Source organism: Xyrauchen texanus, chromosome 3 (assembly GCF_025860055.1).
Source record: "Xyrauchen texanus isolate HMW12.3.18 chromosome 3, RBS_HiC_50CHRs, whole genome shotgun sequence".
Lineage (NCBI taxonomy): Eukaryota > Metazoa > Chordata > Actinopteri > Cypriniformes > Catostomidae > Xyrauchen > Xyrauchen texanus.
In genome coordinates, this window is record NC_068278.1 from 13678278 (window position 1) to 13693926 (window position 15649).

Below are 15649 nucleotides of genomic sequence, written 5' to 3' on the forward strand. Positions count from 1 at the left end.
ACAGGCGTCAAAACCCTGAAATTCAATTCAACCTAAATATAGGCCCAAAAGTTACACACTAAACCCATCCATTGTTTGAAGGACTTTCCTAATGTGAAACCTTAGGCTGAAGAGGTCAACAACAACAAACGGGAGACACAAGGAAACCCCATACGACCTTTTTGCTTTAAACTTGCTGTTTAAAGTAGTTTTAAAGGAAGTATAGTATGCATGTTTTTGGGAGAAAATTAAATGAAAAGTGACTTTAAGCCCGTCTTTTTTATTATTGCTGCTGTCGTATGTGTTATCACTTTCAGTTATTTGTGGTCTTTTGAAATATTAAGAGCTCGTGTTGTATCCAGAAATATAAATTCTTTCTTAATTTACTCACTGCCATCCCAGATGTGTATGAATTTCTTCTGCTGAATACAAAATAAGGTTTTTAGATGAATATTTCAGCTCTGCAGGTCCGTACAATGCAAGTGAATGGTGACCTGAACTTTGAATGTCTAAAATCAGCATAAAAGTAATCCATGTGTCTCCAGTGGTTAAGTCCATGTTTTCAGATGTGATATAATAGGTGAAGGTAAGAAACAGAGCAATATTGAAGTCCTTTTTTGATATACATTTTCACTTTCTTCTTCTTTTATTTTTGGCAGTTTGCATTCTTTGTACATATCACCACCTACTGGCAAGGAGAAGAATTTTGAATATTAAATGAACTTAAATATTGATCAGTTTCTCACCCACACCTGTCATATTACTTATAAGATATTAATTTTACCACTGAAGTCATGCGGATTACTTTTATGCTGTACTTATGTGCTTTTTGGAGCTTAACATTTTTGGTCACCATTCATTTGCATTGTATGGACCTACAGAGCTGAAATATTCTTCTAAAATATTTGTTCATGTTCTGTAGAAGAGATAAAGTCACATCTGGGATGGCATGAGGGTGACAAAATCATGAGAGAATTGTTATTTTTGGGCGAGCTACTTCTTTCAAGTGGTTTGTGGGCTAAATATTGAGGTTAAAATGTGTCTGTAAACAAGATTAATTATACATGTAATTAATAAGAACTGGGTGAGGCTATCACTAAAAATCAATGTCTCAGCATGCCATTTTGATATAGCTGCATAAGATTTAATACATTATCACAGTAATAATGTAAAGTCTAAAATTATAGAAATCAAAACAAAACAAAAAAAAGCATAAAAATGTAATAATGGGGGGGCTTCTTTTGGTGTGTTAGTTGTGTATTTAGCAGCACAGGGGCTCAAGTGCACCAGAAGAAAAAAACATTGATACACCAGATGAGAATGACAGGAAAGTATATTTCCTATTCATTTTCATATCTAACAGAAATGTATATAAAATTGATGATAATGAGCATTAAGAATCAAAATAAACAAATATCCTCTGAAGTGTTTTGATCAAAGTATTTATATAGGTCGTACGCTAATATTATAATATCAATCCATTTCATAGGAGAGGGCGGAGTGGAGAAAAGTTAGCACCCGTTCACACCGAACGCGTCTTTGTGCGTTAACACAATAATCGTAGCCTACACCTGAAGCACAAATGCTCGCGCTGCAGCATTGTTTATCAGTTGGGTTGCTAGGAGACATCTCTAATGAGAGTCAAACCACTGATCTATATATATCTCTCTATATATAGAGAGAGAGAGAGAGAGATATATAGATTAGTGAGTCAAACCCCTGCTAAGGTAACGGGAGTGTTGCAGTTCCGAATATCAGGGCATTGAATGCATTTATGGTCGGATATATCAATATATATTTATAATTTATAACTTGATATTTATAATTATAGACCTCCTTGGTAGATTCATATGAAAAAATATGATTTTGAATGTCTGTTCGGGAGACACAAAACAGCTGCAGTTAAAATTAGGCTTGCTTGAGCATTAAGTGTTGTTTCATGTTCTTGCTTTCGTGCGTGGACGTGTTTATAAATGTAAATTGGTATTATTAGTTTGCTGAGACATAATGCATGATGCCCAAAGGCACAGGGTGTCTTATTCATTGTGAAACTGTATTTTTTAATGGCACGAATCACACTGACTGTAAATGCACGGCCCGCCACTGCAAGTTTCACATCCTTAAAATGGTCTAAAAGGAAACCCTATATTCTCCCATTCAAAAGCGAAATGAAACTATATTTTGAAACGTTGCAAGGACTTTCAAGCCGTAAAGCTATCAGGACGCATCTACAATCACCTTAAGTTTAATTTGATTGTATATGTATACCTCTCTTTTCTTTTTTGTATATGTATATTCCTTATTAATATGAATGATTATATTATTAATGTTCTCTGTGTTTGTTATGTGATGTTAAATATATATATATATATATATATATATATAATTTTTTGCTACGTTTTGCACGCTATAATGCAATAAATGTAATAATACAAAATAAATAAAGGAATAAATGTCTTGATAAAACAAATATAATTCGTTTTTAATTAAATGTATTCCTGAATTTATTATTGTATGACTTTATTCATTTATTATTTTCTATATTTATTTTTAACTTTATTTTTATTCTTTTTAGCTTTTAATTATTTATTCATTTTTTTTTGCATATTTTTTTATTTATGTGTTAATTTATTTTGCATATTTATTTATTCTCACATATATTTATTTCCATATTTATATATTCCCATATATATTTATTTATTTATACATGTATTTATTTTTACTTTCCTGTGTGCAACATGGAAATAAGGGAGGCGGTCCTTGCGGAGCTCCAGTGCATCATTGGTCGAGAGCTCAATAGTGCAGATGGACGTCCCACCGTAGCACCCTTTGACTCGTTTCGCAGAGAGTTTAACAATCCAGGATGTGCTTCTACATTCATACCGGCATACAGCTCTCCTAAAACATCAATAAGCACCTCTACTCTAAATGAAATGCGTGATTATCCACTTCATTAGCATGTCGCGCAACTCTCTAGATATATGTGAAGCGTCAGCTATAGATATATGCATAAACGATCAGGGAAATGAAGCATGGTTGTATCTTTTACAGTGAACAATCATAACAACAGAAAACAATTTTATGGATTTGCAAACATCAAAATATGAAGTTATATACACAGTAAAAAAAGAAAAGGACAAGGTTAAATCATATCATTTATGAAACTTGCTCATTTTGTGGTTTTGTTTAAGAAGCAGCTCCCCATTTATTTTGTGATTGTAGTATAACCAATAAATCTTGGCTTTACTGAAGCTCTTATGTTTATAGCCCCACAAATAGCTTTAGTTTACACGCGATATGGCTATGACCTAACGTCACATCAAAACAATTCAAGAGTAATCGAGCACACGCTTCAATCTACAATAAACCAATGGTGAGCAGGACACGCCCACATAATTATCATACAAGAGACAGAAATGTAAGAATAAATACAAAAATAAATACATGTGGGAATAAATAAATATAAAAATAAATGAATGCATAAATAAATAATAAAAAAAAAACAAATCAAAGAATAAAATGTTTTAAAGAATAAAAATAAAAAGAGAAAATAATAAATAAAAAGAGAAAATAATAAATAAAAAGAGAAAATAATAAATAAAGGAATAAAAAGTCATACAAAAATAAATTCAGGAATAACTTTCATTAAAAACGAATTATATTTGTTTTATCAAGACATTTATCCTTTATTTATTTTCTTATTATTACATTTATTTATTTATGTATTTATTTATTATTTTTGCATGTTTAGTCCTCCATAGACTGGTGGTCACCCAGTGAAACTACAAGATTGACATATGCCGAATTACTATATTCACCAGCCAATAGAAATATGCCATACTGTCAATGACTGGGACAAAGTCGTGATTGATACTTCAGAAGACCAATCGTTGCAATGAGGGCTGACCAATGGGAAACATCATAACCTGAAATCGCCTCCTTCATTCGCTTGCTGACTCCGCTGAGGTGATGACGTGTCAAGAAGGTGCCGGAAGCACCCTTTTTCCTCAGAAAAATGGCTTACCAGACGATCCGACAGGAATATTTACAGATTCCAGTGGTCACAAGAGCTTACACGACCGCCTGCGTACTCACGACAGCCGCCGTGGTGAGTACAATTGACGAATATTTCAGTCTTAAGCGCTATTTTGTTCTGTGGCCTCGTCAATACACGGTGAAAGCATGGCTAGAATCCCCTTGCCGGTTTACAGCACTACAAACCTGCCTGCAAATATGTAAATGGAGGTTAGAGAAATGTATCCATTGCTTTCTTCGTGTTGACATCTTCCCGTTTAGACAGAAACCTCAGGTGTCTGTCTGTAACTTCATGTTTTGAGTTCATATACTCTCATTGACCGTGTCTTTTGCCTTTAATATTAATTTAATATTTAAATAGTGCTTGTTTACCAACATACATCACGTGCAGCATGTCATTCTTACCTGATTGTGTGGTTTACTTTATGTTCACAGCAATTAGAACTCATCACACCTTTCCAACTGTACTTCAACCCTGATTTAATATTAAAAAATTATCAGGTAAGTGGACCATAAGTTGGGGATAAATAAAGCCTTTTTTTTTTTTTTAAAGAGAATTATGTCTTTATTTCCAATATTGCAACAAGTTATTACTAGTGTTTTCTGTTGTTTTCTGTCCACAGGTATGGCGGGTAATAACCAACTTTTTGTTTTTTGGTCCGGTGGGGTTCAACTTCTTATTCAACATGATATTTTTGTATCTTTATTATACAATCTATTTACAATGTATTTATTTCAAATAATTTTGTCTTTTCAAGGGATTGAACAATGTTGTCATCGTTTACTCTCCCTCATGTTGTTCCAAATCCTTATGACTTTCTTATGTGGAACACAAAAGGAGATTTTTTTTTCTCTCTCTCTCTCTCTCTCTCTCTCCCCATTTGGAATTCTCAATGCGCTCTTAAGTCCTTGTGGTGGCATAGACTCACCTCAAGCTGGGTGGTGGAGGACATATTTCAGTTGCCTCCGCATCTAAGACCGTCAATCCGCGCATCTTGTCACGTGGCTTGTTGAGCACGTTACCGTGGAGACATGGCGTATGTGGAGGCTTCACGCTATTCTCAGCAGCATCCACGCACAGCTCTCCACATGCCCCATCAAGAGCGAACCGCATTATAGAGACCACGAGGAGGTTACCTCATGTGACTCTACCCTCCCTAGCTCCCGGGCTAATTTGGTTGCTTAGGAGACCAGGCTGGAGTGACTCCGCACGCCCTGGATTCGAACTTGCGACTCCAGCAGCGGTGGTCAGCGTCTTTGCTCACTGAACTTTCCAGGCGTGCCCCTAAACCCCCCATCTTCTTTTTATTTTTTTAAATTAATGAACGAGTGACTGAGGCTGACATTCTGATTAACATGTCCTTCCACACAAGAAAGAGAGTCATACCGGTTTGGAGCAGTGTGAGAGTAAATTATGACGGCATATTCAGTTCTGTGCAAACTATCACTTTAAGGTTTTTTCAGTCCTTAACCTGAGTCTCACAGGTATAGGTACTGCCGGATGCTGGAGGAGGGATCGTTCAGAGGAAGAACTGCTGACTTTGTCTTTATGTTCCTCTTCGGTGGCCTTCTTATGACTGTATCCTTCACGGAAAAAAAGTGTTCTCCTAATTGTAGACATGAGCAATACAGTATGCTATACAGAGTGATTTTCAAACTGGGGTCTGTGGAAAAAGGTAAAAATATCCCACTGAAAATCCATGGCAAGCAATACAGAGTGCAGCAGTGACCCACTTTTCTAGGCATCTTGTTTCCAGTAGTACTTTGTTTTAGCCTTTTCAAAACATTTTCGAGCAATGGTTTGAACTAAGACTGTCAAATTAAAATTTGAATGCTTAAATGAGCAGTCGAAATTTGGATGCGTGACCAGCACTGATGCTGACTTACATTCTCTGGCTAAAACATGCACAGTGCAACGAAGTGTCTCAATACACGTTTTAAAAGTTTAATTTACCTTTAAAGTGACACAACGTCTAAACAAATGCATCATTACTTTGCGAGATGCTGAAAAAACAGCGAGACATGCCACAACAGTCAAAGATGTCTGTGTAGCACATGCTTAGATAAAAAAAAAAGACAGACTAATTCAGAATGAACGGAAGGTGGAGGACTTTAGCGGTTGTGTCTTGACCATGCAATGCACTGTTATCAGTGTCTCACTGCATAAGCATTAGATATGGGCATACAATTTTTTTGATGAAACTCACTGTGGTACCACTGGTATTATTGAAGCTTGAGTCCATGGTATTACTATGGCACTGGTATAGTCTAATGTCCAACACTAACTTAACATAGAACCGTCTATTGAAGATTTCTTTACTTAAAATTTGAAAATATGAACTGGTTAAATCTTTTGACTTTATCATTTTACACACTTTTGTTAACAGCCAGATATGTTATATGCAATAAACAATCGCTACAACACGGTGCTGATTGGTTTATATCAAGGAGCTCTAGAGTTTTGCCTTCTTGTGGACGTAGGAGACAATGAGCTTGCTTACATGCACGTTCTTATACCTGTTATGATTAATTAGCCAACAACGCGTGTGGTCATGTAAACACAACAAACCGCATTCTTTTATTGGCGTAAAGGCCATAAACGGCTTATGAATAACCTGATCAACACGGGTGGATTTTTGCCAATTACGCTGATTTTGCATGCCATGCCGGTGTTCTTACCGACTCATCCAATGTCTGCAAGTGTTAAGCATTTAAGTGTTTCAAATTTCATTTAAATGTGGATTTCTTGCCTTGTCAGATTTTTTTTAAATAAGCCCTTTTAAATAAGAGTAATCAGCATATTGGTGTGCAATTGTGCATGTAAGTGGGCTCATTATCGATTTAAAAGTTGAATGTATTTTAGATTTTCCCGCTACCTGAAATGTTTTTAAATTTCTAATTTAATTCAAAATTTGGTAATATATCAGGGTAAACTTTGAATTGTGTTTCCCAGCCCAGTTGACAGCCCTAGTTTAGACCCATCCATCAAGTACCAAGATAAATCGCAAGTTTTGAACGAAGCATAAAATTATTTGAGAATACAAAATCATGAGAGGGTCCGAGAAGTTTGAGAAACCCTGCTTTAGATCATTTGTAAAAAATAATATTGGGATCTTTAGGACAGGCATGTGCAAGTACAGTTCTCTACCTCTGCTAGTTAAACCTGCACTTCAAAGATGAGTGATTGGTGGCCAAATATGTGACTGTGGGATTTATGAACTGCTTAGCTGATATTTGTTGTGAAGCAGTGGCCATTTGGGCGACGTGTTTTCAGTGAAGTGTAAAGGAAATGCATCATCTGCATACTTCCTATGAAGTGACGGGTGTAACGTAATTTAGAACAAAATCTGTCAGAAATAATGTGTTTTTAAATTAATGTCGGTGCTTCGTAACAGCTCGCCTGGGCGACCATTTAGAAAAACTTCTAACCGGCTGCTAAACACTTTCTTTATGCCATTGGTACACATCATCGGTAGGTGTGACCTGAAGCTCCATCTATTTGAGGCCAACAGCTAATTTTGTTAACGTTGTTCAGTCAGTCAAGATTAGTCCACATGAACACACTGGTGTGTAGAGTTAATGGCAGACTGGTGCAAATTTACTGTATCTGTATGATCGCTCGTGTAGATACATTTTACAAAAACATGTCTTGCATTTGTTTTTTTGTTTTAGTCTACAAAAGAATCAAATCTACTCAAATACTCTTAAGTGCCCACATTAACACTCTTTTATACACCAATATTTGCAGTAGTATCAGTGCCATCATAAATTACAATAACAGAATGTAATCGGCATATATTATGGCTGTGTGTAGCACATTAGCTCAATAGCTCTATGAATTCAGATTGTAAACAAAACAAAGTAAACATTTTCTTCTGAATATATAGTAATTTAAATGATAATTGAGTGGTTAAAAAAAAAAAAAAAAATTGAACTTTTATTGATCTAGTGTAAATTCTACTATAGAATGAGGCATAAAGTCAGTGTGGCCGGTTTGCAAACAGTATGTAGTTGCTCTGCTGTTTCGAACTACTTTTTACTTCTGAACTGAAGCGTGAATAGGAACTTTGTAAGTGTGCTGGGGCATTTAGGGAGTGTTGGATGAGACTTCTAGTAGCTGATGTCTTTTGAGAACCTGAGTTTTGTGAAGTACCATGGGGAAGAAAATGCTGAATGTATTCTGCTAGTCAGTGGAAAAGATTCATCCCTCAATGCAACCTGAAGATGACCAATATAGCAGTAGGTCGATCTTTATTAAAATCATACGAAATTTAATGTTGAGATTTGCCCTTTGCAGTCAAAGCCCAGAAGATCCATACATTTTTGAAGTGTAGCCGAAAGTCCTTAGAGATTGTGCTTTTTATATATATGTGTATGTGTGTAGTATATATATATATATATATATATATATATATATATATATATATATATATATATATATATAATGTGCATCTAGACGAAAAAAATTGCTTTTCTGTTTACCTACATTTTCCCTTAATGTACTTATGTACAGATATTTGGCACGTTTGTCAATCTTGTGTTCTTAGGTCAGGCTTTTACCATTATGCTGGTGTACATCTGGAGCAGACGAAACCCGAACGTGCGCATGAATTTCTTTGGCCTTTTAAATTTCCAAGCGCCCTTCTTACCATGGGTGCTGATGGGATTCTCTCTGCTGCTGGGAAACTCCATCATTGTGGATCTTTTAGGTAGATATTTAACTGTGCAGATTCAAGGTGTTTGGTCAAATTCATGCTACATGATTAACTTTTTTGTTTCAGCAACATTTGACTAAATAAATGTATTTACTTAAAGCTTTAATGGTTTATGTGACTACAGTTAACAGATTTAAAACCCCCTATGTGCATCTTTCCCTAATTTATATATTGACCCTTTTTAATATAAGGCATTGCTGTGGGACACGTGTACTACTTTCTGGAGGATGTGTTTCCCAACCAACCAGGTGGTGGCAGATGGCTGAGGACTCCCTCTGTTCTGTGAGTGGTAGTTACTTGTGTTAAGGAGCTTTTGTTTGGCAGGTTTTTTACAAATATAGTTTAGAGCCTATTGTTAAACTGATAGTTCACCCAAAAATGAAAAATCTCTCATCATTTACTCCCAGATTCCACCCCAAATGTGTATGACTGACTTTCTACTGCTGAACACAGAGAGATTTTTAGAAGAATAATTCAGCTCTGTAGATCCATACAATGCAAGTGAATGGTGACCAAAACTTTGAAGCTCCAAAAAGAACAAAATGGCAGCATAAAAGTAATCCATATGACTCTAAAAATATGGTTAAATCCATATCTTTAGAAGCAATCTAATTGAACTTGGACTGTAATAGACCAAAACATAACTCCTTTTTCTCTTAAGATCTTGCAATTTCAGTATCCAGGCACAATCATGATTTCAAGCTTCGTAGTGCTTGACGAATGTGTAGAGTGTATTCGAGCTTGAAATCAAGATTGCCATGGAGACTGCCGATGTTAATATTTATAGTGAAAAGGGAGTTATATTTTGGATAGGGGTGCATCAATCGATCGGCCACCGATCTAAATCGACAGATCTGCATCTTCAGTCTGTGATCGGCCGATCGTGCCTAGAATCAGGGCCGATCTTTTTTGCAGCATGCAGGGACCACACATACACTGCTACTCTAATGAATGAGCACTTTCAGACATACTGTTATTCAGATGAATATGCAGGTTTGTTTTTAAAAATGTGTAAGATTTACACATAAGAATATTTTTCTTTACGGTAGTATTTCTGACTCACTGCACTGTGAGCACAGAGAGGATAGAGAGTATAAACTGTATAAAAATGAAATTTACAACAAATAAACATGCATATAGAAATCTGAGTACACTTTATGTAAAATGATTCATGACAATCAAACGTTGTGTTGAGTGATAGACTGTTTGAGCACTTTCAGATTCACTCTCTTCAATATGTTCACTCACGGTGTCAATCAAACATGCAGCTCTGCAGGTGCTCCCAATATCTCATCAGTCACTCATATCACTGCTATTCTGTGAGGATCCCAATTGAAATCAGATTCATGTTTGTTACCACTTATCACAGCAATTACATTTGAACCATAACTGCACCATGTCTTCACGCATTTGTTTAATAATTATTGATTTGTGTTACAGCACAATGCCAAAGTCAGTAAACAAATCATTGATGTTAATCATTTCTCGAAACTGCTCCAGTGAACTTGTAATGGATATATTTTTCTTATTTTTGAAATCATCTCTGCTGTGAGTGATGCTCTCATGTTTTTACTGCTTACCAGTATGTCACAATGACCTTTTGATATTGACAACATAACTATTCATAACTGTTTCAAAACAATTAAATGTTAGTGTGGCAGCACCGGTGGGGCAGAGCGAGGCCGAGGTGTTCCCCTGGGACGAATGATGCATGTAAACAATAAATATATGCATATACAGGAAATACACTCACCGGCCACTTTATTAGGTACACCTGTACATCTGCTTATTCATGCGATTATCTAACCATCCAATCGTTTGGCAGCTGTATAATTTATATAAAATCATGCAGACATGGGTCAGGAGCTTCAGTTAATGTTCACATCATCCATCAGAATGGGGGAAAAATGTGATCTCAGTGATTTTGACCGTGACATGACCGTTGTTTTTAATTTAATTTAATTTAATTTAATTTGACCAATTGTCACACATTATACATACATTTCTGCATATACATGGTGAAATTATTTATTTTTCACATATCCCAGCTAAGCTGGGGTCAGAGTGCAGGGTCAGCCATGATACGAGCCCCTGGAGCAGATAGGTTCAAGGGCCTTGCTCAAGGGCCCAACAGTGGTGTCTTGGTGGTGTTGGGGCTTGAACCCACGACCTTCTGATCAGTAACCCAGAGCCTTAACCGCTGAGCCACCACTGCCCCTTTTTTAGCCAGATGGGCTGGTTTGAGTATTTCTGTAACTGCTGATCTCCTGGGAATTTCACACACAACAGTCTCTAGTGCAGGGGTGGCCACACTTTTTTGTGTGATGATCTACTTTTAAATGACCAACTCTATAAGAGACAGTTTCATTTAAAATAAGAAATGCTTGTTGGGACTACTGCATGTATCCCTGCATGGAATTCATCTTCTAATTAATAAAAAAATATATAATAATGTTCAATGTTGATCTCATTCAGTTTTAAAACTAAACCCAAAACACCTACAGCACAATAGATCAAAAATAAGCCAGGGCATTTACCTTATTCTAATGACTTGCACTGAATGGAATCAGACAGTTTTGCATAATCCAGTAGCATCGCAATTTCGCGCTCTGTTCTCAGAAGTCCTTGGAAGGCGCGTTGTCATGCGCCTTGACAAACCTAGTTGTCATGGCAACTGAATAAACAAAACCTCGCCTGGTCAATATTTACTCGTCAAGTGCAAGTCAGACAGAAATTAAAGGAAGGAAAGACATTATATTTATTTTTATAAAAATTTAACCAAAGTACATTTAAATTTTGTGCGATCTACCAGCATTGCCTTTGCGATCGACTGGTAGATCGCGATCGACATATTGGGCTCCCCTGCTCTAGTGTATATAGAATGGTGTGAAAAACTAAAGACATCCAGCGAGCTGCAGTTCTGTGGATGAAAATGGCTTGTTTATGACAGGTCAGAGGAGAATGGCCAGACTGGTCCAAAAACTAAAATGATGACAAACTAGTGACAATATAATATTTTCGTAAGATACCTAGTTAGAAGGTCCCCTGTATAATTAATTGCATTGGATGATAAATTATTTATTTTGTATGCAAGCAAGATGTATATTTTATTTTAAATATACCCAAATAAATCAGAATCTAATAGTACTGAAATCGGAATCGAACCAAGAGCTTGTGAATCAATTTGGAAAATCTGTCAATAGCCAGCCCTATAGGTATTCAGTTTTAAGTAACCCCCTTTTTTTTTTTTTTTTTTTTTTTTTTACACTTTCCAGGAAAATGCTCTTTGATACACCAGAGGACGATGCCAACTACAACCCACTTCCTGAGGAGCGTCCAGGAGGCTTTGCCTGGGGTGAGGGTCAGAGACTCGGAGGCTAGTCTAAGCACTCTTGTGCCTGTCACTCCATGGACATCTCTGAGAACAAGGAAAAATGTGTTTCTCTTGTACTGTACAAAAGAACAGGAGCTCCACTCACAGAACTAGAGAACATCTTGCTGTTTGGAAATCATCTGCCTCAAAGTATCTGCGAGACACATACTGCACCTCTGACTGTGGATTTAACAAAGGAACTGACTTTTGATATGTTGCTGTGGCCATTTTTGTCCAGCACAACAGTGATTCTAAATGGAGCAGCTGCGGAAGGAAAAATATCTATTGATAACCACCAGGACAGTTGTAATTTTACATACATTATTTTTTTTTTAAGTATAAATGTATGCTAAAAAAACAGTGTCTTGACTCCTTATTTTAATTTTGTTTTTTATTTAAAAAAAACAGTTGATTTACTAGGATTTCATAGACAAGCATAACTACCTCAAGAATAAGGCGTAATACATGAAAAATATTAGTGTAAAAAAAAAAATATATATATATATATATATATATATATATATATATATATTAGTTGAAGTCAGAAGTTTACAACAAAAAAAATTTTAACCACTCCACAGATTTTATATCAGCAAACTATAGTTTTGGCAAGTCATTTAAGACATCTACTTTGCGCATGACACAAATAATTTTTCCAGCAATTTTTTACAGACAGATTGTTTCACAGGTGTACCTATGGATGTATTTTAAGGCCTACCTTCAAACTCAGTGCCTCGTTACTTGACATCATGGTAAAATCAAAAGAAATCAGCAAAGACTTCAGAAAAAAAATGGGAGCAAAATGTCTTGGGATTAATTTCCAAATACCTGAAGGTACCACGTTCATCTGTACAAACAATAGTACGCAAGATTAACCACGATGGGACCACGCAGCCATCATAGCGCTCAGAAAGGAGACGCATTCTGTCTCCTAGAGATAAACGTAGTTTGGTGTGAAAAGTGCAAATCAATCCCAGAACAACAGCAAAGGACCTTGTGAAGATGCTGGAGGAAACGGGTAGACAAGTATCTATATCCACAGTAAAACGAGTCCTATATCGACATAACCTGAAATGCTGCTCAGCAAGGAAGAATCCAAAACTGCCATAAAAAAGCCAGACTACAGTTTGCAAGTGCACATGTGGACAAAGATCTTACTTTTTGGAGAAATGTCCTCTGGTCTAATGAAACAAAAATCAAACTGTTTGGCCATATGGACCATTGTTATGTTCGAAGGATAATGGGTGAGGCTTGTAAGCCAAAGAACACCATCCCAACCGTGAAGCATGGGGGTGGCAGTATCATGTTGTGGGGGTGTTTTCCTGCAGGAGGAAATGGTGCACTTCACAAAATAGATGGCATCATGAGGAAGGAAAATTATGAGGATATATTGAAGCAATATCTCAAGACATCAGCCAGGAAGTTAAAGCTCGGTCGCAAATGGGTCTTCCAAATGGACAATGACCCCAAGCATACCTCCAAAGTTGTGGCAAAATGGCTTAAGGACAACAAAGTTAAGGTATAGGAGTGACATCACAAGCCCTCACCTCAATCCGATAGAAAATTTGTGGGCAGAACTGAAAAAACATGTGCGAGCAAGGTGAACCTGAAACAGTTACACCAGTTCTGTCTGGAGGAATGGGACAAAATTCCAGCAACTTATTTTGAGAATCTTGTGGAAGGACACCCAAAAGTTTTACCCAAGTTAAACAATTTAAATGTAATGCTACCAAATACTAATAAAGTGTATGTAAACTTCTGACCCACTGGGACTGTGATGAAAGAAATAAAAGTTGAAATAAATAAGTCTCTACTATAATTCTGACATTTCACATTCTTAAAATAAAGTAGTGATCCGAACTGACCTAAGACAGAGAATGTTTTCTACGATTAAATTTCAGGCATTGTGAGTTTAAATATATTTGGTTAAGGTGTATGTAGACTTCTGACTTCAACTGTTTATGTTTTGCACATCGTGATTGAGGAACAAGGTATTGCTTATGATCATATGACTTTTCCAACATTTTATAAACTTGCATAACCACCTCCAAATAACATTTCGCATGATACTAATTTCAACAGAAAAATTACATTTTCGTTTGATGTTTCCATGAGGCGAATTGCAGTTCCAAGAAACAGAAGTGAAAGTGTGATTTAAATGAATAATGCTAAACATGCATGTATTGGGTTACAAAGTATTAGTAGTATTTGTTTTTGCTTGATGTACAATAGTAAGATATTGTTATATCTCAACTTGATGTGATAGTGGAAACAGAATGGGTTACAGATTCAGTTTAAGCACTAAATTTACTGTCAGAAAATACTGTAGTTCATGGTTGAGAACTAATCAGATTTTTGTGTTTACTCCAAGTGTCCAGCTGAAGGTGATGGAAAGCCATTGTTGATTTTTTAACTTTTATCCTACTTCATCATAATCCTCACTGTCAGAGTTGGGGATTTCAACATCGTCATAATCAGGTATGCTTTCTAGGTCTTGACTTTTAGTCTGAACTGTGGTGAAGGATTGTTGGGTTACAGGAAAGGTCGATCCCTCAGCCACCTTGTATTCTGGCACACACTCCAAATCCTCATAACTCTGATTCACTGCAAATACAGATATGATCACAAACTGGTTACAAGTCTGTTGTATAGAGCATTGTTTCAAAAGATATTGTTGATTAAGTTCTTTTTTTTAATAGTGCAGTAAGTTTGGGGCATGGGTATCTCAGCGAGTATTGAAGCTGACTATCACCCCTGGAGTCACGAGTTCGAATCCAGGGTGCTGAATTACTCCAGCCAGGCCTCCTAAGCAACCTAATTGACCCGGTTGCTAGGGAGGGTAGTGTCACATGGGGTAACCTCCTTGTGGTTGTGATTAGTGGTTCTTGCTCTCAATGGGGTGCATGGTAAGTTGTTCGTGGATCACGGAGAGTACCATAAGCGTCCACATGTGGAGTCTCCGCGGTGTCATGCAGACGAGCCACGTGATAAGATGTGCGGATTGACTGTCTCAGAAGCGGAGGCAACTGAGACTTGTCCTCTGCCACCTGGATTGAGGTGAGTAACCGTGCCACCATGAGGACCTACCAAGTAGTGGGTATTGGGCATGCCAAATTGGGGGAAAAGGGGATAAAATAAAAAAATATTGCAGTAAGTTTTATTTTATAATTTGCATTCAGCATTAACTAATCAGAACAGATCTGCGACCCATTATTGGGTTGTGATCCACCAGTTGAAAAACACTTGCATTGGGTGGTTGCAGATTGTAATATACTGAAAGCAAATGGTGGTAAAGAGGTGACCATCTGTCTCAAAAATATGTACATTTGAATTTTTTTATATATATAAATGGTTCATGAATGGAAAAAATGAGTAGATTAGTGAAAAGAAGAACTTGTATATGAATATGAAACCAAAACTGACCAGAATTTGTAGATGTGAATTGGTCTCTAGGAGGTAAGGGTGGTTTCTCATTCTTAAAGTCACTGTGAGAAGTCACTTGGTTATCCCTGTTGTGAAAAAATTTATTTATTTTAAAATGTAAACA

The 15649-nt window shown here is 36.5% G+C and overlaps 1 protein-coding gene across 1 annotated transcript; it reads left to right on the forward strand.

The window, feature by feature from the left end:
• Positions 1–3938: 3938 nt before the first annotated feature.
• derl2 (derlin 2) lies at positions 3939–12577 on the forward strand. Its single transcript, XM_052105603.1, has 7 exons — positions 3939–4087; positions 4450–4515; positions 4638–4711; positions 5500–5593; positions 8528–8723; positions 8921–9011; positions 12005–12577. Exons 1-7 carry the CDS (start codon positions 3995–3997, stop codon positions 12108–12110), a joined length of 720 nt encoding a protein of 239 aa, XP_051961563.1. The 5' UTR covers positions 3939–3994; the 3' UTR covers positions 12111–12577.
• Positions 12578–15649: the final 3072 nt, after the last annotated feature.